General features: G+C 43.0%; 1 protein-coding gene across 1 annotated transcript in view; it reads right to left on the bottom strand.

Annotated features, from left to right (window-relative positions):
* man1a1 (mannosidase, alpha, class 1A, member 1) overlaps positions 1-22604 on the bottom strand; it is a 153256-nt gene extending 130652 nt beyond the window's left edge. The window contains exon 1 of the mRNA XM_071898866.2: positions 21988-22604. Within this exon, the coding sequence (XP_071754967.1) occupies positions 21988-22497 (510 nt within the window). The 5' untranslated portion in view covers positions 22498-22604. The remainder of the gene's footprint in view (positions 1-21987) is intronic.
* Between the last annotated feature and the right edge of the window lie 1553 nt (positions 22605-24157).

Genomic DNA, 24157 nt, shown 5'->3' with positions numbered 1-24157 from the left:
AAAATCAATAGGAGCGATGAAAAAGACGGATGTAATACTGCAATGCTGAAGGCCACTGAGATTAGTTTACCCAGGAACCAGACTCACCAAGTACCATCTGTCTGCTTACCCTCTGCTTACTACTCTGTACACGGGTTCAGGTAGCAGAGTAAGACCACGGATGAGTTGTCAGCCCATGACTGTGACTAACACATTGGTACACTGTGAGCTGTTGTACCAGAGAAATCATTCCAGTGTGATGTGGGAGGATGGGTGGCAGTCTGCAAAACCTGCGGTGAACTCTGCCTCACACTTCCCTGAAGTGGTAATCCTCGAGTTCCCGTTTCTGCACTGCACTACACCCAGAGATCACCTGTCGATCAAACAGTGTGTCCAGTACTGTGGCGTCTTTTTCCTTGGAGTTTCTGTTGATGAAGTCAACTCATTAATAAACTACCCAGTTCTGCTTCTAGTTATTCCGAACAAAGCTGAAACGCATCACTTTTTTTTTTTCCAGGAAAGAGCTTCCAGGCAACAGGTGTTGAGAAGCAAATGGAAAAGCTTTCATGAACTGGCTGGGTAGGTTGAATCACTGTTGTGTTATACCAATCAAAACATTTATTCAAATGAAAATGATCCAGATTAATATTACTTTAAGGAGCTGCTAACCTACCTAAAAGTATTTCACTTGTATGGGTTTCAATGTGGAGTTTAGGTGTCCCATGTACAGTAGCCTTTAACTGACACAAACAACGAAGTCACATGTTTACAATAGTGACAAATAAAAATAATAAAAATCAAATTCTGATTGACAGAATATTGCGATTTTAAAAAAAAATGAGTCATAAAATTTTTACAACTTTAAAATTGTGATTGTGATTTCGTTAAAAAAAAGAATAGATGTCAGTGTGTAGGATTGACTGAGTTTGAGTCTGATGAAAGGTTTTCACCAATATTGTACTTGATTCATGGACCAAAGATTACCTGCAGCTCTAAAACGCCTTGTTAAGCAGTTTAGAATTCCATTTTGGACGCCTCTCTCTCTTAAGCAATTAATTGCAGCCTCTGCGATTTGGGAATTGCAAAAGTTCATATTACGATTTTGTTTAGTTTTTTTTACAATTAATTCTCTTTAAAGCTTTAAAGCTCTAGGGGCAGTAAATAAAATAGATTGCCCCTTTAACCTGTATCAAGTGCAGAAAGTGAGGCAACAGGCTAGAGAGCCAAGCCAAACAGTAATAATTCAGCAGCACTAAAAAAGGATCATCTTCAAACAGGGTTAAAAAGAGAGAAGTTACAAAATGAAAAGCAGAGCAAAGTGTGCTTTAGATTCTGCAGAAACTCGAAATCGATCATCAAGTTTCTTCTGTGAGTGCTAACGAGCCGTTGAAATATGTATAAGCCAACTTTCCCATTCCTCATGGTGGTTGATTTGTTGATTCGGTTGCTCCGGGGTTGTTTACCAGGCATGTCTGTGTTTATGCTTCCCTGAGTTTAATCTCTCTCTCTATATCCACCCCCTCTTCTCCATGTAGGGATCTAAGAAACAGTGTGCACCTCTGTAAAAATATTACTGCATCTCTCTCATCCCTATCTCTGAGCCCAGACAGCCATTGCTGCTAGTATACACACACACACACACACACACACACACACACACAGTCCTTTATAGGAAGAAATAGCGCATTAAACATTCACTATGATCAAGTCTGTAAAAACAAGCATCAAAAAATTAAGCTTCTTCAGTCATGTAAATTACACTTGCCCGTTACCATGAGCCTCTATGCATTTTTCATCTGAGACGGAGAGGAAAAAACAAAAATTCAAAAAATGCTAAAGACAGATGGAGAGACGGGGGCTGTGAGGTTTGACACATTAAACATCATGAAATAGAAATGGCGTTTGTGAATGTGCCAGGCCCTCCGGCTGCGGAGATATTAGAGAGGAGAAGGCGTCGGGAGCCTCCGTGCACTGTTACACCGCTAACGGAGGGACAGACAGAAACCGCTACAGGGCTTGGGGGACATTTCTTCTGTGGGGAAAACTTGTGACAAGTAATTGATTTTGCAGAGCGGGATGTAAAGGCGGCAGCGGTTTTGGGGAAGTTTCTGGTGCGGGCTGAGGTCAGCTTCGATAGAAAGGGCGGAGGCGAGTGTTACAGACAGTTGGGTAAGTTGTGGTGTGGGGGGCGGGGGCGGGGTGAAGGTTATGTAGGGCTTAAGTGGAGGATTAGCTAAGAGTTAAGGTTAATGCCGCTGACTTTAAGACACGGACACGGCTTCTACTTCTATAAAATAAGTTGGAAAGTTGGGGGAAAAAGCAGAGTCCACATAGCAGATACAAACATATACAGAAGCACAGCAGGGTGTTGAATCTTCCAATTGATAAATTAGGTCATGCTGATTTGATGCTTGAAAGATATTTATATGCAATTTCTCACTAACCATACATTTCTTGGGCATTTCTTGTTCCTGTGTTTTTTTAATACATTCTGATGATAAACGCAAAACAAGGCAGGCTGTATGAAGCTACTGTCAATAATTAATGACTCAATCAGCTCTTTTGTGCGATCTGACACATCTACCACGCTCTCTATGTTGAATGATTGGGTTCAAAGGTTTTCCAGTCCATTTCAACACCGGGTTCAAAGGTTTTCCACCTCTCTCACCGCTCAGTCACACAGATTATCTTGCCACATTTTTCCCCAGCTGTATGAAAAAAAGTTTGTCGGCCTCTTTGTCAGCCTTAAGGCGGCAGTATGCTTACAAACTTGCCCGAGACAGAAACACAGTCAAACACGACGCTGCATACAAATGTGTGTATGCTCTCCGCAGCTTCACATTGTTTGTTTATTTACACTCCACGCCAGTGGGGGTGCATGAAAATTAAAGAGGTAATTTAGGGAGACAGGAGAAAGCAGTGACAAAAACTCAGAACAACAACAACGGCCGCGGTGAAAGAGCAACAAAAGGTAGCGATCAAACTGCGACTTTCCAGCTTAAACTCAAATAAGTGAACATTTCTCATCTTGTGTGCAGAATGTGAAAGTGAAAGTGTCTTTAAGCTGTAGCGTGAATGGAGAGAAGAAGGCCTGGATACCTGCATGAAATCCTGGGGCAAGTTCAGGCAGGTGGAACAACGGAGACCACACTGCTGGGGTTATTACACAAGAGATGGTATCTGATCATCCTCGGCTTTTTAAGTTAGTTAAGATAACGGCAGACATGTGACTTCATTGTCAAGGGCGCTGCTAAGCTATCGAGAGTTTTGTTTTTTAGCCAGCACTTGAACCTGGTGATTGGAGAGGGAAAGGCCTGCCCAGTATTAACACAAACTCATTCATTTAAACTTTATTTTACCTACCACACTCTAACACATAAGTCCATTTAAAAGTGTAGAGAAAATGCATGATCATAAAACATTCACTGACTAAAGATAATAAAAAACAGCAGTGGAAATGCAATAAAAACAAATAAAAGAAACAATTATGGACATAATTTCCACATCCCTTTATTGGCTGTAGATTTAGCGAAGGGAACCCTCCCGCTGCCCCTTGTTAAACATTCGGTGTCCACCGAGTAAAACTCAAGTCAATAAATCAAGAACAAAGGAATTTTCCCGTCAGGCCCGGGCTATATCTCATACATCCCGGCGTTCCTAACAAGCCAAAGCCGGCGTTAACGCTCACAGAACTGATGGAAGGCATAAAACACGGCCGCTCCCAATAGTCTGACTGGTGCTTAACGGCGCTCGGCGTTGATAATACAGTCAACAGAGCAAACCCGCCCCGGCGACGCAACATTACACACTAATCAATATCAGCTGACGGCCATCTGGGGAGGAGCGGGGAGAAAGATGAAATTGAAAAGAGGGACAAAATCTATATCTCCGACTGACTTATTTAGTCAAAAAGCTGCATCTGGCTAGCGCTGGAGCTCGATACGACCGGTAAAATAACACTCCGCTGGGAATGTAATTATTGACAACAAAGACATTACAGGAAAACATAACACTGAAGCCTCGGCGATATGATCACTTTCATTATCCGCCCACCAGTAGAGACGAGCCCAAACAGCTATCAGCCATATGTTGGGACAAGAGGAAGGGCCGGGGCTATTTAAAGTCACCAAGAAATAGCATTTTGATGGTGTCTTGTGTCTGTAATTCAACGTATTTCTGGTTGAAACAGGATGTTAAGGTGGGACATAAGGTGGGGAGGGACTGTTCAGAAGTGTTGAAAAGTTCAAAAATGCTTTGCACATAATCTTGAGCTCGTCTCAGAAATAGGAAACAGGTTTTTTTCTCCGTCACATTGAAAGTTGTAGGTTTTATATGATGGGAGGGGCAGAAGGGGGATTGTTGGAAATTTTATGTACGCCTATTTTGATTTTTAAATACAAGAAAATAAAAAATGGGTCATTTTCTTTATCATTTATTGTTAAATAGGTATATGTTATCATATGGAGGACTATCCAACAAGGAGAAAAAATATTTTTTCTTTTCATTGTGACTTTAATGGCAGGGTGTGAAGTGCAACTCATTCCTTTCACTCCCTTTCAACTCATTGCCACACACATCATTTATTGACTTGACCTTTCTGTTGCTTCTAGGAAGCGGCGGAATTGGGTTTGACCCAGCCGCTTGACACAAGGCAAACTAATGAAGACTTTGTGAAAGGTAGATCGATTTTCCTCTCCTTTCCCAATCCACCCCCACCCCCCCACCCCCTCCCTCCATTACCTCCGTCCCCCGCTCTGATACGGCGGGCAGGGCGACGAGGCCCGAGCCATCGCTCATTTGTTTAACAGGCTGGCAGAGGGGAGGATTGAACGGTGGAGAATGCCAGACAATGTACACTGTGCTCCATTTAAATGACTTGGACCGGGAGAAAGGAGGCCGGCTGTGGAATATGAATTGGCTGCGCCGAGGAAATGTGGAAACCGCCCACTCTGGCCCTTTGACAGAAACGTATTAAAAGCTTTTTGTCTTCTCGTCCACATTGATATGGCTTTAACCTTTTCGCTAAACCTGCTTTCGACGCTGCTCGTCTGTACCGCCGGCGACGAAATTGGGTTTTAAACTCGTTTCCGCGGCTGGTGCGGCCGGGTTGGATTGCAATAGAATTGGCCCAACTGCTCTCCTGAGGTTAGAGTGACTCTCCCTGGCTTCCGACGACCGATCCCGTCCTATCTGTGCAGGTAGGCGATATGGGAACAACTTCAGCTAAGCGATGGGTCCCCAGGGTCCATTAATCAAGTGGCACAGTGATTGTTTGTTCGTCCAATCGCTGCGGCACTCCCAACAAAAAGAGGCGATAATCAATGAGATTTACTCCCCCGCCCACCCATCCAGCACACCCTGCGTTTATTAAATTTACCCAACCCTTTTTCTTTTCTTTTACTGCCCATTCCACTAGTGAGGATGTGAGAAACATGAAAAAAAACAAAAAAACGCCCCGGGCTCTTAAACCAAACTCATTCCATTTCTCTATTTTATGCTCTTTCTTCTATGCCCTGTGCACAGTGTCCAGTATTTTTCTTGGTAATGATATTTAAACTTGTGATAACGTAATAATTACACCACTTCTCCGCCACAGAGCGGGCCAAATTGGATTCGCTACACTCCCGAGTAATTAAGCCACCACATTAAAAGGGATAATAAAGTTGTCCTGGCATTTTCTAATCTTTCAGGCAAATTTATTACCTGGAAATACCTGGATAGTCCCAGCCATAATTACTGCGCAATTTGCATATAGCTGCGTCTATATAATTTGCCGCGATAAAAAAACAGTGTGTCCTGAAATGGAGTTTAAAGACTGTTGAATGTCCCGATAGCAGCATGGAGAACATTAAGCAGGGATTCCCAAGAGCTGGAATTTAACAAGTTTTACATTAAAAAAAAAATGTTTACCCAACCTAAGCTCGTCTTTTTGAAGACCCAGCTCTTAGCTGTTGGTCCACCTAAGAACAAATATTGTAAATTCCACTACCCTCCGTGCCTTATTTTCACCTGATATATTAATATTACAATTTCTAGAGCCTTATTAACTTAAAAATGTGATCTGTTTACTCGGCACAATCAGTTTTACAGGCACAGGCCGGATATAAAAACAAACTCTTTTTAAGCACCGTGATAAAAACATGATACGGGTGTGCAGAGCTCTCCCAGCTGCAACGTTTTACTCCAAAATATTTTATTAATTTTCAGCAAAAACAAGCCTTTTTCTCTCTGTGGGGCGAAGTTTTGCCCCAGTTGTCAAGATACCCTGTAAGAGAAATAGTTGTGCAAAGATCCCAAATGGAAGCCTGGAGCCCTCTATTTCATCGGCTGGGCAGCGATCCAATGCATCTTCTTTAGCCAGCTAAAACAGTTTAAAACTCTTCCATTTGTAACTATTAGTGTGGCGGTGGGAGAGGGCCGGCCCGAATCCTTTTTTCCTTTTTGTGGAACGGAACAATCAGCTCAGCCCAAATCTTTATTATCCCAAAAGGGCAAAAAGGGGCTTTACAAGACACCAGCAGCTTCAAAAACAGGCCAACACTGAGACAGAGGGAACAGACCGGCAGTGGATTTGGGTTTCTGTGGATCGTTTGTCCAATTAAATCCACATTCTCATCAGCGACACTAAGAAATGATTTCATGGTCTACCTCTGACTGTAATCCTACTTCTTAAAACCCCCCTCCGATCTGAGGAGCCCTCCTCCACAGTTCAACGAAGTAAAAAGGGCAGAGTCCACAGAAGCAACCGAACAAGCAATCACTTGAATACAAACACCGGCAGACAAATTCCCCCCATAGTGGTACACACACAGGTCAGAGGTTACGCAAGCCTTCTCCAATAGTCCCAAGTGGTTCATATTGACCTTACCGAGTCTATTTATTTGACTACTGGAGTAAAGACACTATTCAGTCGAGGTACCATGAGGGCAAGTCTTAGAGGCAACCTGTGGGGGTTGATAGAAGGGTTAGACTGATATATGAGGCCGGCGCTGGCGTTTTATTAAAAAATGGGAAATGGAGTCAACCAGCTCTGATATGATGGATATGATGCAGTTTGTTAGATTACATATTTATTATAGAATTGATCAATACCACACTGGTTGTCTATGGGAAGCCCTTAACCTGAATTGATCGCACAAGTCCCACCTATCCATTGATCCGATTGGACAATAGTGGGGAAAACCACTAAGGCAGTGACGAGTTGAACCTTTTTTTTTTTAGTTTAAAAAAGTGAATTTGGTGCAATTGCTTTAAATTATAGTATACATAATTGTACATTGTAGGCCTATTGGTTGCTTTTGGCTCTAATTATAGGCCTATAATAAGCTACAGACACAATGTGCTACACAGTATGGATCAACTGTCTTTGAGCTGGTTATAGCTTTGTCTTATTCATTTGGACGAAGACATGAAACATCGATGACTTAACACTCCAAGTCACATGTAAGTACCTGCCTCCCTAGAAGTCAAGCTGTCTCTGTCTTTTGCCTGATGATGGCCTAGTTTAACCCACTTCTACTTCAATGAAAGGTCTGTAAAAGAAAGCATTACGCACTTGAAAGAAGCCTGTGGAACAAAAAAGATGGAGAAGAGGTAAACAAAATAGAGCAAAACAGAGTAGATCAGAATTAAACCAGACTCCCTATTCCTTTACTCTACTGCTCTCCTCTTTACACAGCAGCCTCTGATACTGTCGATAAGACTTCTGCTTCAAAAATAATCTCCCGCTTGCTGACCTTTTGCACCAACAAGCGTGACACCGTGTTTGACCTTCGAAATTCAGCGATGTGAATGTTGATTCTCACGACTTGCAATACGTTAAACACACAGGCGAGGAGAAAGATCGAGAGACGGGAGAGGCCGAGAGAGAGCGAGGCGCGCCGCGTGGCTCGATGGCCGGCAAAACTTTAACAACAGTGTTAAAAATGAATGGGACTTTCTTCATGTGGGCACGGCGTGCTGGGACGGAGAGACAAAAAGAAAATGAAAGATGAGTCGGACGGGAAGGCGGGGGTGAAGCGGGGGCGGAGGGGGGCGCCCGTCTAGCGCCGTGGGGCTTCGATTACCGCTTTTTTTTGGTCGCTGTGTTAGGTTCTGCTCTGGCCCGGCCCGGCCTGGCCCCGACTCAGAACGGGTCAGACCGGTCAACCCTGAAGCTGTACGGGGCGGTCTGGGGCATACATGTGCGTCTGTCTGTGTGTGTGTGTGTGTTTGTGTGTGTGTGTCATAGTGTTAAACCTTCATATATGATGCAGTTTGATTGATTCCATATTTATTATATAACTGATCAATACTACACTGGTTGTCTATAGGAAGCCCTTCACATGAATTGATTCTAAAGACACATTTTGTCAGATTCCACACAAGTACGCATGAATACGTTTATTATTATCATTATTATTATCGCTTTCAGTGGAGAGTTTTAGTGTCCCATGATGGTCTAAATGCTGTTTCAGAGGCTTTTCCACCCTGCCAAGTATACAGTTCTGGAGAAAATATTGAATACTTTGAATTTTTGGGGGCATGACAATGTTCAAATTAAAAGAGATCGACTATCAGCATCTTCAATCCAAAAATAACATTATAGGCCTTCACAAAAACCCATATCGGTTGAACCCTACTAAGTATGTGTGTGAGTGAAGAGCTTTTCCTGGTAAATCCAGTGCCTGGAGGCGTCTCTCTCTCTCTCTCTCTCTCTCTCTCTCACACATAGCCTCTCACTCGCTCTTACATTCAAACCATATCAAGACGACTAACTGAAATGAATGATGATGAAAACAATTACCGATATCTAGAATAATGCAAAACAGTTCCAAAATGGAGAACATGAAGTTCATTATCAAATTATTCAAAAGCCAGTAAGGGTGAATCAGATATTGCAGTAACCACTGTTGTCTCTCTGTCTCTCTCACTCTCTCACCCCCCCCCCCCCCCTTCTCTTCCTCCCATGTGTTATTTAGGAGTGGCTGCAGGATGCAGGCTGAATTATTTAGCTTGTGTACTTGGCTTGCCTCTCTCTCTGATAAAGTGAACAAGGCGTACACAACACATCGCCTCGACCGACGTACGAGTCCCAGAGAAAAGACAAAAAAAAACAACATGGGAGTTCGAACCGCTAAGAGACAGGGGAGGACATGAAGGGAGGGGTGTTGCCGGTAGAATACTAGAATACTAGTTACACTACTTACACACTTATCACTCAACTTAGAGACTAGAGAACAAATCGTTCAATTAAAGGAATACACCAAGTTTGTGGTAGATTTTCCCGTTGTTCAACTTAAAGCCGTTAAGTGACTAGAATATAGACAGCAAAGTCATCCATGTATCACTGGCTCCGGTGCTCCATGCGAACACTAGCACCCAAGCGCTAATGCAAATTATGACGGACTGAATTAGAAACGCTAAATGGAAACTACAATTTTTGATTTTGAATCGGAAAAATGCTTTTTATGCTCGCTTGAAAGTGGAATTTTTTTGTTGATATAGAAATTGTGTGATAAACAGCCAAAACAGTCATATTTACCTTGATAACGATAAATGAAGCGATAATTTGTTTATTTTTCTAACCCCGGTGCAGAAATACTACATTCACCATTAGCGCCATAAATATAAAAAGTATGCTTTTATTTTGAAGGTAAACCCTTACTTCCGGTCTTATTCTGTCCTTGTCTAGCTGGCTTGACACAGCTGATTATACGCTTTTATTTTGAAGGTAAAACCACTTCCGACATCAGTCTCGTTATGCAACAGTCGAAAAGTGGCTTTGGACATTTTGAATTGTCTGTAAAATATCTCCGCCATATATTTCACACAATCTCTGTCTCTCTCTCTGTCTCCATCCCTCCATCCTTCCCTGCTTGAATGGTACTTTCAACCTCCGAAGCTGTTCCTACAGTCATTCAGACAGGCGAGGCCTTACAGTCCTTATATCTCACATCCTACCGAGAGCCGGATCTATCAAGTGCTTAGCTAATGCAATATGCAGGAGGGCAGAGCTCGTCGCCTTAAAGCGCCTGCCCTCGCAGAGAGAGAGAGAGAGGGAGAGGAGGAGGGGAGGGAGGGAAGGGGAGATTGAAAAATAAATGGAGTATGTGATTGACAGCCTATGATTCTGGGTATTAGATTGAATTGGATTTGGGGGAGAGAATCCGCCGGCCATAACCCAGGGAGTGTTTGGGACACGTAATTATTGAATATCCAAGAGCGTTGGATATTGCCCCCTATCTCTATCACTGGCCTACCAGGCTTGGCCACAAAATACTTCATCCCCTCTAGAGATTCACAGCCTAAAGGGTTTCAAATCAAAACCAGTCGAAGCATTTGTGCCAACGTCTCGAGGCTTCTACGTGCCAGGAATGAGGCACCGATTTGTTTACATGATGTGAAACGCCAAATTTTTGCCCTTGGTTTGCCTCCTTGTGTTTTTGATCAAGGAAAACATGCCTTCACACGTCGACGCGGGCTGGTCAACCTCAACGCAATGAACGGGGAACCGGAGCGTGTTGAAACATAACCTTGGATGTGTATCGGCGCCGAAAACTTCCTGTCTTACAAGCACAACATTTCTGCCGATGATTCACGATGAGCCCGTCTCAAACAACAGATGTGTGTGTAACGTTGTGGATATTAGCTCAGATTTTCATAGTTTTCATATCCCTCTCACGAACACCACTGCATACATAAACAGGAATATTCACAGTATTATAGTGGAAAGGGAGAACCGCAAAACACAGCAGTAAACAGCATAAAGTGCATACATCTGTAGTCTGGCTAATATCAGTGAGTGTACCTGTCTTCCATCTTACTCAAGCTCCTCTGAAACTGGATGACGGCTTCATCAGGTTATTGTTTACTTAAAAATGTGATCATTCCCAATATTAATGGGACACTGGGGTGAATGTAAATGTCCTCTGAATGCAAATGAGCTAGTAGTGTGTTAGCTCTGAGCCAGACAAGACAAATTGAACCTCCTGCAACAGCTACAACAAACACACGCGGCATGGTCATTAATGGCAGTGGCTGCCCATACATTTTATATATATGTGTGTGTGTGTGTGTGTGTGTGTGTGTGTGTGTGTGTGTGTGTGTGTGTGTGTGTGTGTGTGTGTATATATGTGTTCACCCAAAGCCCTGCAAGGCCGTGGGTCTCTCTGATGAGCATACATCATTGTCTATAGCAAAGGGAATGCTAATAATTCTGCCATTCTACTGTAGACTGCTAATGATCCAAGAGAGAAAGGGCAGGGAGTGTGTGTGTGTGTGTGTGTGTGTGTGTGTGTGTGTGTGTGTGTGTCTATACTTAAGAGGCCCAAATGTCCTCACTAGCACAGAACGATGAGGTTAAATGTAGTTTAGGATTAGGAGTTAAGATTCAAATTTGTGTGTGTGTGTGTGTGTGTGTGTGTGAGAGAGTGGCAGAGACAGTGAGACAGAGAGAGAGAGACGGAGAGAGAGAGAGAGAGAGAGACAGACAGCGATTCAGAGGGCGCCCATAACTCAGTCATAACTCCCTCATATATCAAATAAAACATCATAGCCACAAATGTAGACCTCCTGGAATCTGTCAATAAGTAGCAGCCTATGAACAAGGAGCGAGCGGACGCGCACACACTCTCACACACATACACAAGAAAACTACACTTTCTACTGCAGCCAAGGCCACAGGCAGCCTGTGGTGTATTGATAGGATCCAGTAATGAAAAGCCAGGCTACAAAGCGCACCTTTAGCAGGAAATGTCAGCCTGTACGTACCGGAGGTCTAGATGAAGAAATGAAAACTCCTCAGATAAGGCTTTACCTTACCTAAAAATCTATTCCAGTTTGCCGTTTAAGGCGTTCGCACCAGTTTTAAGGCGTCCATCTATGGCGCTGGAGATTCTTTGGATGCTTAAAAATAAGCTCTAAGGGGACAGCCGCACTTATCAGTCAGAAAACAGAGAGAATTTTTGACAGATAGATCAATGTCCATTGGGTTTTTTGGAATGTCGATGCGGTGGGCATAGGTGTGGCATATTTTTATTGTCAGATATGATTTTGTCCAGAATTCCATGAGTATCTGTATTGTAGGTAGAGAGATAACAGTGAAACTATGATCAAAACAGTCATTCTTCTACATTCTCCAATTGTGTTCACTTCTTGTAAATGAAATAATGGTGAAGTTTAACAATTCATCAATTTGCTGGGGACCCCCTGGAACCTCCTCAAGGACCCCTGGTGGTCCCCGGACCCCACGTTGAGAACCACTGTTGTACAACAGGATGGTTTACACTGCATTGTCTCAACGTTTCGCCATTATTCTTCCCGAAACAAACATGGGAACGCCTCTAAGTGGGTAAATAGATGGTGATTAAGCTATCCGTCCAGAAAAAGTTCAACTGTCCGTCACAACAGATGGAAATCTGACGGACAGCAGACACTTCTCATTGAAAATGAACTGACATTAAGAGTGTAGGAGAGCAGAGTGGGGAGGGGGGAAGAGGGGGACTTGTTATTGACATTTCATTTAGCACACTTTTTCAGGCACTAAAGTCTCTCAGCCTGGTATAAGCTAATGGAATTGCAACATTAGATGCCTATTATACTTCCATATGATTATCGAGGTTACGCTTCAAACTGTCTCCGAGGCACACGGATGCGCTGCGTCATACATGCAACCGACATGCTTTCGGCACTCGGCAGCATTAAATCTTGTTTTGAATACCACATAAGCAGGAACCGCGTGCATCACCGCACCCGGAATGAATTCAAAACAAGGATTCCTTGGTGGTGGCGATGCAAATGCAAATACTTGGCAAAGCACGAAAGATTTGTTCTTTGTTTTTTTTCAATATTATTCAAATGTTTTAATAGTAGGCCTATACCTATAACCATGGAGAAAACATGCTGAACTGAAAATAACTGGCTTTTCTCATTGAACTCGGTCAGTCTGCTGTTGCCGCAATACAGAGAAAGACAGAGAGAGTTGCTTGCTCGTATGCGTTTTGTTTGCTACAGGAATAGTGTAATTATATTGATTACTAATTTAGCGTTAGTGTGTGTGTGTGTGTGTGCGTAGCCATCCATGCTCCAGGGCTTGTTCATGCCTTGACCTATAGCGCAAATAACGCATAATAGCAATAGCGATCCATTTCATTTATTTTGCTCCAAGCGTTTCCGAATCAATGCTCCATGACTATGCATGAGCGGGAATCGGAGCTGGAAGAGCAGATACGGGAACTGGGGTAGACCGCTAGATGCGTCTCTGAGATGGATAAAGGCTATAGACCACAGGACTTCATGCAACACCATCTCTCCATCCAGGCCTGTGGTGTGTGGGAGGCCGGGGCCTCGCCCTGGGCTGAGGCTGGACGATACAGAACTGGGGATGGGGTTGAAAGGCTACAGGACACACACACACACACGGTGCACTGTCAGTGTGAGTGTGTGTGTATATATATGATTACCCCATCAGTCAGTCCTGAGTCTATAATCCTTCCTAGAGAAAGCTCACAGCCAGGAGGCAACAAACATACGACCTGGAACGACATTCTTCATCTCTCCACCTCTCTCTCTCTCTCTTTCTCTCCTCAATCTCTCTCCCTCTCTCACCCCACCCCCCACCCTCACCGCCAACTGTAATCCCCACCAAACCTAACCTCCAGACCAATATATCTACAGTGGCTTTCTAAGAGCCTGGCTATAACAATCCACATTAATATATAGCTTGAACACATCTAAAGCCTTGCAGGCTATCCACTAGGCCTATATATTTACAGTGACTTTATTACGCTATTACAATACTCATTACTTGGATCTTATAGTCCAAGCCAGCGTACTGGCCTTGGGGTGGAGGTAAAGCATGATTTGTCTTCGCGGGGAGACGGTGGGCATCCTGATATATTACAGTGGTTTACAATTCATGAGTAATTTCCATTTTATAACTTCCACCATAGGCATTTCCATTCACTGCTTTCCTGCTGTTCCGCCCCTCACAAATACATTCAACCAATGGAGTCATGCTATGTTGGCTTTTCCCTGACAAAATAATGTGAATATGAAAAATAAATTATTTGACCATAAAAATGATTTGGTATTTGCTAAGAAGTATTTTCTAAATTGTGACAAATGAACAAACACATTTGTAAAGATTAAGGTTCACTTTATACACTACATACACTACACTTCATTACATTTGTAACAACTGAAAATAGTCTAAATAGTCATTAGCAAACAAATACAAATCCATTTTTCATGCGCAAATCATTTTGGCAGGGAAATACCTTAATATCATGCATGGTGTTGATTTAAAGCAAAACTAGACTGGATCAGTTTCCCTTTTTTTCCCCGCTGTTGGAAAAAATGAAATTACAAAAGCGGCGTGTAAAGCTGAACACAGAACTGAGCGTACCAGCCTGTTATTTGGACACTGCTCAAAGCACTTTGCAAAGGTAAGATTGGTTCAACAGGGGTATAATGCAAGGCACCTGTTTAGTCATCCTCAAATGAAACACCGAAAAGAACTTGGTGAGAGCTTACAATTTTATGCTTGAGATCTTGCTTGAGTTCATTGTTGAGAACAGCCAAAGAGCCACATAATAAAAGGGACAGACTCAGAAACCATTGGGGTTGATAGGGTTGTTGATCAATACCAATGAATCCACAGGGTGAACAAATTCTACATTTAAGTGGTAGCCCACTAGACTACCAATAGCTCAAACCTGGTGGCCCAGACCGGGTTTGTGGTAGTCCATACAGAATAGAAGAGTTTAAAAGAATGATTAACTTCAATACAGCAGCTTTAGCAAGTTGGAGCAACATCCTCGTGTTCACCTAAGATCTGAGTGTAATCGAACTGTCTAAAAATACATGGGAGGCGTTTGGAGCGTTCTGTAGCATCTTGAGTTTCACTTGTGTTTTCACACCGGGAGACTGAGACTCCCGGTGAGATCAGAGACAGACCAGGTGCAAAGCTCCTGTCTCCTGTGCTGGCAGAGCGCTAAAACCAAGTGTGGAGAGAGAGATTGAGATTGAGACTGAGGAGAATATTAAAGACAAAAATTACCTTTAAAAAAAGAGCTGCCAGGATATATTAGCTCACACAATTGCCTAGATACAACATAGGCCCAAAGGAATATTCGAGAATAAATTCATTTTAGGATATATTTTGTAGAAAGTTAAATATGTTGGCTGCCATCTGGTTTGTTGGAGATGACTGCTGGCAGGTAGGCATGCCGCCCGCCTTAATAACCTGCAAATTACATAGGATAGGCTTGGCATTTTGGTATTGTAATTGGGTTATTTTTTGGGATAGCCTAGATGATAAATGTTAATTGTGTTTACAGTTTTCCTGTTTTGTGGAGGAGCACTGCAGCCAAATAAATGGAAAGGAAACCCCAAAACTTCTGGGGATATTCTGCAGGAACAAATGAACATTGTCCAAACAGCAGAGATGCTGGACTAGTGCTATACTACTGGAACTAGCACTGGAATAACGGGACTAGTGTTGGACTAGAGTTACACTGGAGCTGGATTAGTGCTGGACTAGCTATCTGAAATACTGGGATTAATGCTGGACTGGAGCTGGGCTGAAGCTGAATAAGTGCTGGACTAGCCATCTGAAATACTAAGACTAGTGCTGGACTAGAGCTAGACTAGCGTTGGAAACATGTTTTATGTTTTACCATGCTTTTATTTTGTTTCTTATGTGTCTTTGTCCTTTTTTTACCCCATCTCTTATGTATTTTTTATTTTTGCCTGAATGATGTGAGGTTCGTGATCAAGAATTCCAATGCATTTTTATGTAAATGGCAAATAAACTTGAAACTTGACTAGTGCTGCACTAGCTAACTGAAATACTGGGACTAGTGCTGGACTAGAGCTAGACTGGTACTGGACTAATGTTGGACTACTGCTGGACTAGATAGCTGAAATACTATACAGCCAACACTGATCACTTCACCATGAGGATGCTAAATTTAGCACTGGAGTGAACAGGACTTCCATTGTCAGATGATTGAATGGACTTCTCTGTCTGCCATCAGCATATAAAAGTATGTACATGTACATATACACACACACACACACACACACACACACACACCTCTGTCAGAAGCAATGGTATTGGCTGTGAGCCATAGCTATTATAGCCATTAGACAATTAAACGGGGCACCTGGAGGGCCAAGCGGTAACTCTATCTGACACACACACACACACACACACACACACACACAAGTCTGGCTTCCATTCTAAGAAAAGGCCAGACAAAAGAAGTGGGGCCATGCAACCAGAGGCAATTAGTCGAAATGGTCGATACAGGGATAGGACTTATAGGCTGCCAAGTTAGTCTAAGAGAGAGAGAGAGACAGAGAGAGGAAACAGAGAGAGAAAGAGAGAGAAATTTATTTTAGGCTGCACTGTTTCCAAAGGTTGGTGAGGCAGCGAAATGGCATTTTGTGAAACACAAGCACACGCACACACAAGCGCACGCACAGAGAAAAACAATCTTGTGTCGGAGTGGGCAAAAATAACTGAACTGGATCCGGGAGACAGCGAAGCAGAAAGCGCAAGGGAAGAAAGAGCGGGTGGGTAGAGAAATAAAGAAGAGGGGATGAGAAGGACGAGAGGGAGGAGAGAAGAAGAAGAGGGGGCAGAGGTGGGAACGACGGGCATGCGGAGATGTAAGGGGGAGAGAGAGAGGAGAGAGAGAGAGAGAGAGAGAGAGAGAGAGAGAGAGAGAGAGAGAGAGAGAGAGAGAGAGAAGATGGATGTTTCATCTTTCCTAGACAGTCGGCTCTAGACGGCAAGGGGAGACCTTTACAAACCACCAGCCTCTAATCCACGACCACAGCTCTCTGAACAGCAAGCGGTGTGTGTGTGTGTGTATAAATACAAGCATGCCTGAAAGCACAGAAACCCATCAGTGTGTACAAGTGCATGGACGAGAGCCATTGTTTGCAGTTGCCAGTGTGTGTGTGTGTGTGTGTGTGTGTGTGTGTGTGTGTGTGTGCGTACATTTCAAAAAAGAGGGGGAGGAGGAGGGGGAGGGGCTGACATGGTATTAAGCGATCGCCCTTTAAGATAACGGGCAGAGAGAAGAGTGCATACTCATAACACATTGTCCCTCCGGTTAGCCAGCAGCTAATTTGCATCTCATCTGCATATATACACACTGACATGCCCCGCCTCATTATATCGCACACACACACACGGAGGTGGATGATGAGTCAGATAAGACAGTAGCGGTTGCTCAGAGCATGAAAGGTGAATGCGTGTGTATTAATTAGCAACAAGTCTGTCATTATTAAAAGAAATGTTGCCAAAGAAATGGGGCTTGAGCAGTGGTTCTCAAAGCAAGGTCCGGGAACCCCTGTGGGGTCCTCGAGGTGGTTCAAGGGGTCCTTGAAGGGGGGTCTTAAGGTGTCGCCAGCAAAATGAGGAATACTTTGATTCACCAAATGCGAGTCTCCAATCCGCATATAACAACTGCAAAAATAGAAATAAAACCAATGCAACAGGTGGCAGGCAGCTCTGATAGTGACATCCTTGTCAGGATACCGGTGGATGGGGAACGAGCGAGACAAGTGTCAATTTTGAAAGATGGAATACAGAGGAAGTGACGTGCGTAGAAATCTGTGTTTTGGAGAGAGACATCAGATTTTAATGACTGACAAGTCAGTGTCAGCTGTAGATGTCAAGAGTTCCCACTGTGGCTCTGACAGAAAATTCCATGTCTTTTACTCAACTTTCCATGACTAAGTCGGAGCAGTTTGTTTATGCGGTTTTTCTAAAGGGGCTGAACAGTCTGATTTCCACTATAGTTAAAGCTAATGCAATGAGTGTGTGTAACGAGTTAGAACATACATTCTGCTTTATTCCTGTGAAGTGCCCCCCTTTGTCAAATAATGTGGGTTTTCTAGCATCCGGCCTTTAGCATTGGTTCCAGCAGCTGCTATTTTCCTTCTGTTTATCAGGCAAAGTTATTAGTGTGTAACCCCACCACACTAGCCACCGAAGCCTCTTTGAAAGCCAGCGAATGCCCTATAAGAGAGGGAGGGGGGGTGGCTAGTATCTCCAGAGAGCCTTTGATTTGCAGCAGACGGACAGATTTAGCTGATGGTGGGAGCGTGGCAGTCACTCGCAAAGAAATGCTGTTTATCCTCTACAGTGCGGCCCCTGCAACCTGTCCTCTGCCCGTCACAAATACATGACTCACCCACTCAGACTACAAAACCGGAGGGCAGATCCCTGGATAACTAGGTCACTTGTACAGGTTAAGTGAGACGCCAGCATCACAGCACTTTACCTCCAAATTAACTTAGAAAGCCTTTACTGAATAACGCCGGGCCATCAGAGCTCAAGGGGGGGAGAGCGGGTGGGAGTGTGTGTGTGTGTGTGTGTTTAGTCAACAGAGTAATTGGTTTTGCTAAACACAAAGCGCAGGAAATCTAATGCAGGACAGATCTGGAGGGTATCAAGTATAAGCCTAGCCTATAGGCCTCAGTATATCTATAAGGCCGTGTTCCCAAATACATTTGAATACGGCTTAAAAAGTCCAAACAACTTTGAGGTGAGCTTAACCTGACTTGTCAAACACTAAGGAGATACATCACTAATGAGTGCAAATAAGGTAAAATAAATCCAATCTTTTTGATTTTTATGCAGAAGTTAGCCCGCTGCTATTTCGGTCCAGGCATATATATATAGGAGCACAGCAAGACAAGAAGCTTCCAGGAACAGTATTTTCAAGAATATCATTATGTGGTCTTTCAATAAAAGCCTTGAGATGGGAATAAAAATATCACAATACCATTTCTAACATACTACTACTATTACTGCTGTTGCCAATACTACAACTACTACTTCTACAACTACTACTTTTACTACTATTTGTGGTAGCACTGTCCCGCCTGAGACCTTGCAAGCCTTATAAAAATTGCCTTTGGCCATCGGGAAATCAGTACACGCTTCACTCAAGTTCTAGCGTAGTCAGTTAGGCTCCATCTGAAATAAGCAAATGTATTCTAAATGGATTGAAATGGACTAATCTATGTTCAGTCCAATTCAATAACTATGACACGGGTGAATTGTTCCCACTGTATGATATAGGCCCAGTCAAAATTCAGGTAAAACTGATGATTAACTGATGCCGGGGGGTTTGTCATAGAAGGAGTGTCAAATACCATTCAGTCAACATTTAACCTAGCTATGGGCCAAACAGGTTTATCAAGACCAGACTATTCATGTTTTGTTGCTGTTTTATGCCGTGGCATCGCCTTTGTGATGAAAAGAGAAACCATGCACCCTGAAGGTTAGACCAATATTTGTTGAAGTATCAGGCGGATATTGACATTTTATTAAAAATCAGATATCGGGCTGTAAATGTCAGTCATCCATCTCCAATATGATGCAGTTAGTTTGACTACATATTTATCGTAGAATTGATCAATACTACCCTGGTTGTCTATGGGAAGCCATTAACCTGATCTGATTCTAATGCCACACTTTCATTAGATTCCACACAGCATCACTAGATTTTTGTCCATCATAGTCAAAATTCCTTTTAATCTGACTTTTTCTGCAACTAATTTCAACCTCTGTCCGATGGTAGAGCGAACACTCATGTTCACATGCACTGCTACAGCCTGAAATACTATTAGCCCTAATATTTAAGCAACCTCTTGTACATGTGTCATCTTAAGTGTTTGTGATAAAGTCCTGATCCTCAACCTTTTCGTGGCAAGTGACCCCGTGTTAAGGTCAGAAAAGTCCTGCGAAACCCCTGTGCATTTCAAACAGCGTCTTTAACACCGAATACAATATATGTATTAGTGTAGTGTGTAGTGTGTGACTACGGGCCGGTTCATATTTTTTTTTGACCGTGCGCATGAAGCATGAACCAGCCTCAAGAGGGGGAGATAGAAATGGGCAGCGGAGTGGTAACAGACACCATCCTGTAACTGAGCAGCAGCCGATACAATCCCCACAATAGCTAATGGCCAATACTAATATTTTTTACTGAATGAAACAAAAGTCCAAGGCACTCTTCTTTGAAAAATTTAAACAGCCTTTATTTCATGGGCTCATCTAGGGATGTTAAAAACACTTACAAAATTCCAACGCGTGTCGGCCTTGGCCTTCATCAGGGAGCTCCAAACAATTCATGTTCAAAATTTTGAACATGAAACGCGTTGGAGTTTTGTAAGTGTTTTTAACATCCCTAGATGAGCCCATGAAATAAAGGCTTTTTCAATTTTTCAAAGAAGAGTGCCTTGGACTTTTGTTTCATTCAGTAAAAAATATTAGTATTGGCCATTACCTATTGTGGAAATTGTTTCATTCAGTTGTAGCACTCTCTGTTTTTCTTCTTTTTTTCTTCTTTGTACTAATATTTTTTAATTGAAGCTGCCCATTGACGGTATTTTGTGCTGATATTCTATGTCATTTTGACCATTTTATGACAGAAAAAGGGTGGAAAAGCCTCTGAAACAGCATTTAGACCATCATGGGACACTAAAACTCTCAACTGAAAACCATACTCATGAAATTCTTTCAGGAAAGAAAGAATCAGCCCACATTAGTCTAACCCAAGCTGCCATACACCCACCACATGTCCTGTGGCAAGACACCAATCCCCTACCTGCTCACTCACTGTGGGGTCGCTCTGGGTAATTACATCAGATAAATACTTTATGAATAAACAGAAATCAAGCTGCTCTAGTGAGCTGGTCTATGGCGACTGCAGTCCAAGAACCACTTGCAGAAAATCTATTTTTCACAATAAGACTCAAGCTATTATTATTACCACCACCTCGCCTAGCTGAAAGCAACAGCCTGACTATACACTATCAGCAGCCACCTGAAACCACCATAGAGTCATTACCACAGGGCTTTCCACTTGTTTCCCGAAACACACTGTGCTATGACATAACACAATAACAGCAGACATGCTACCTGTAGGTGTTTTCCACCTGCTCCCGGCTGCAAGCTTAGGGTGTTGTATGAACTGGAGATGAATGAGAGATTACTGGGGGGCCACATAGGCTATTGTATAAAAGTGAGGTGGGAGGTGTGTGTGTGTGTGTGTGTGCGTGAGAGAGAGAGAGAGAGAGAGAGGGGGGGGGGGGGGGGGGGGGGTAAATAAATGACCTCCAGCCAGTGATAAATGATCATAAGGCAAACAACCACCAATATAAATACAAACAAATCATACTTTCAGAATACCATTATTTCATACCTTTTCCCCTTAAAAGGACCCTATCCTCGAATAACTAACACCAGCTTGATGGCACTTACTATGGTGTATACTATGAATCTAGGTCATATATGTCAGGCTAAAAAGGTGGGTTTGCCCTCCACTACGTCCCCGTTTCCCAGCGTTCCCACAGTAGTGACTAGTCAGACCTGGTTCCGCAGCAGCCCTGACGTGTCCTGGCGAGGGGAAACTTGAAAGACAGGTAGTTCAGTCCGGAGGGGGGCGGTGGATCCTCCGTGCGTTTCTGCATTTCTACTAACTACTAATAAATCTCGTATGGTGAGAACAACGCGCCAAACTCCGTTCAAAAGTCTGTCAATTCAATTATCCCTTACATATCGGCATATGTACACAGCTCGTAAAACATGACTTAAGACTTTTTTACGAATCGTTAGGGTCTTCTGCTGTATTCGGCTACAAGTGATCCACTAAACTAGACTTAATTTCAACAAAATCCCAATATATATATTTGGTCTACTCTGCTTGGTGCCGCTCTCCACTGTGTATTTCCGCGGAGAGGACTTTCGGAGTAACAGGCGAACTAATTATAAAAGTTGAAATTTTATTCAATAAAGTGCCACTTGGTGTATTGGATGTGTGCCGAATTGAAGAGTGGATCCCAACGATTCGTTTCAGATGTTAAGTCACGTTCTACCAGGTATGCATTTGTGCCGATAAGCATGGCAGCATTAAATTGTCAGATTTTTAAATACAGGTTGGCGTGCCGCTCTCTCCATACAACCGAGAACGGAACGTATCGGGGCTCAATAAATCTTACCTCTTTGACTTTGGCCCGTCTCTCCTTGGTTTCGGGGTCCAGAGGTTCGTGTCCAGTCGCCCCGGGCGGGCGGTGGTATTCAATGAAGGGCAAATTATTGACATCCTTCCCACCTTGACCCATACTCCCCTTGGCAACTTTCTCCTTGTCGTTTATGATGTCTTGTTTTATCTCATCGGGCCGTTTCTGCAGGGTGTCCTTGGCCTCCAGCAGAGCTTTCTCGTGGTCTTTCCTGATCTTGGCCAGAACCCTCTCGTCGTTTCCAGCCGAACCGGAGTCGCTGCTGTCCGGACCGGTGCGGGTGTTGGTCTCCACCGCGGAGGAGTGGAAGAAAACTCCGCTGAGCAGCTTGGACGAGTCCGGCAGGAAGAAAATGGCACCGAAACATAGGGTGATAAAGGCGCTGAACACTAATAACAAAATAAATTTCTCTGTCAACCTGAAAGAGGTCGGGCTGGCAGACTTCCTATTCGGAGTCGCCGTGAAAGGCAGAAGAGTTGCAACTGGCATTTTCCTTCTTCCTTCAACAACTCGAACAACCAAAAAAATGAATTTAAACACTCAAATTAGCTGACGACGCGCTCAGTTGTGGTTTATCCCGTTCAGAAATCCATTTCCAGAGTCTATCAACAGGGGAAAATGTGAAATAATAGTGATATAATCTCCGGTAAAAAGTTGAGGAGTGAAGCAGCTGTCCATACCGGAGACTCTCTGCAGACAGACAGAGTCCAACAGCTCACACAGGAAGCAACGGCGGATAGGCGTGACTGACAGGCCAAACCGAGCAATCAGCTTCCACAATGTGAGTGGTGGGAACGCAATGGGCGTGTCTTCCGCAGAGCACGGGGTATAAAACCGCTGACAGCCCTAATCTTTAATCTCATTCTGACTAACCGTCGAGGAGGAAACGGCCATTTCAAATACACACTATACCGTTTTACTGCTAGTATTATTTCTACCAGTATTACTACAACTACTAGCAGGTTACTGCTACTACTATGACTACTATTACCAGTACTATTATTACTACTACTGCTACTACTACTAATACTCATACTAAATGCTAGTTTATGTCCATGACAATAAAGAATGTTATCTATTCTCTGGGTGCTGTGGCTTTGACACTTACTAATGGAATATCTATTCATACAAACTCAGGGATGGAAAGACCACTAAAATATCCTACTCAAGTAGAAGTAAAGTTAGTTTGCTGAAATTTTACTTAAGCATTAAATCATTAAGTAAAATGACTGGTGTCAAAAGAGCATATCAGTATCCACCTACTATGATGTGTACTATACTTAAAAAGGTGTGTGAACTCGATTCTGCAAATGAAAAGGTGTGTAAACTACATCCCACAACTAATACACATAGCTGCCAACACTCAGATATGAATATGGTCAGGGTGAGAGTCAATTATTTGGTTCTTTGGCTTTTTCCCCAGCCTTGACATTCCTCACTGGCTTACGTTTCGAGCTTGTGTCATGTGTTTTTTCCACCCGGCTGCTGGTTGGGGGTTGTCGGCCTAAAGGTTGAGTGTAATATCATTTGCCACCAAAACTTAGAACTTGTTTATGCCCACAAAATTTTCTAGAGTGGAGCAATGGCTGATGACTGACAAGATAGTATTATTTATTCAATGTGATAAATTATTAGGCATACATCACCAAACTATCAGTTTAGAAGGAACATTGGTCCTGAATGCTCCCCTGATGTGACTTTTTTAGATATGGCTTCCAAATACATATCTTGATTTTTACTTGATCTTCCATTTTTTTGTCTTGCTCTCCATTAGAAAGATAAAAACAAAACGAGAGAAAAAACCTGGAGGTAAGGTGAGTGCCCCACCACGCAATTTAACTGATTCACATGGCCGCCATTTTGAACACTAGGGGTGGGAAACGCTACCTGGAAGAACTCTCTGCTACTGTTGTGAACCAAGATACATCATACAAACATTTATCATTTCACAGATTCTCCACTGAAAAACATATTTGAAACAAATGGAACTGAAGAATCCAGAAGGATATGTTTACTTTTTAATATATATAGTCCATTATCACTAGCTACCAGAGTCTAGCCTAGGTAGCTAGCTAGTAGCTTACTAACTAGCAAGCTAACTAACTTCCCTGCTAAATTAAAAAAACTCACTGTTGTGGTTGTTGTTCTC

The sequence above is a fragment of the Centroberyx gerrardi genome, chromosome 18, assembly GCF_048128805.1.
Source record: "Centroberyx gerrardi isolate f3 chromosome 18, fCenGer3.hap1.cur.20231027, whole genome shotgun sequence".
In the NCBI taxonomy this organism is placed as follows: domain Eukaryota; kingdom Metazoa; phylum Chordata; class Actinopteri; order Beryciformes; family Berycidae; genus Centroberyx; species Centroberyx gerrardi.
Note: the sequence above shows the minus strand (reverse complement) of the source record. Positions and strands in the feature narration are given on the sequence as shown.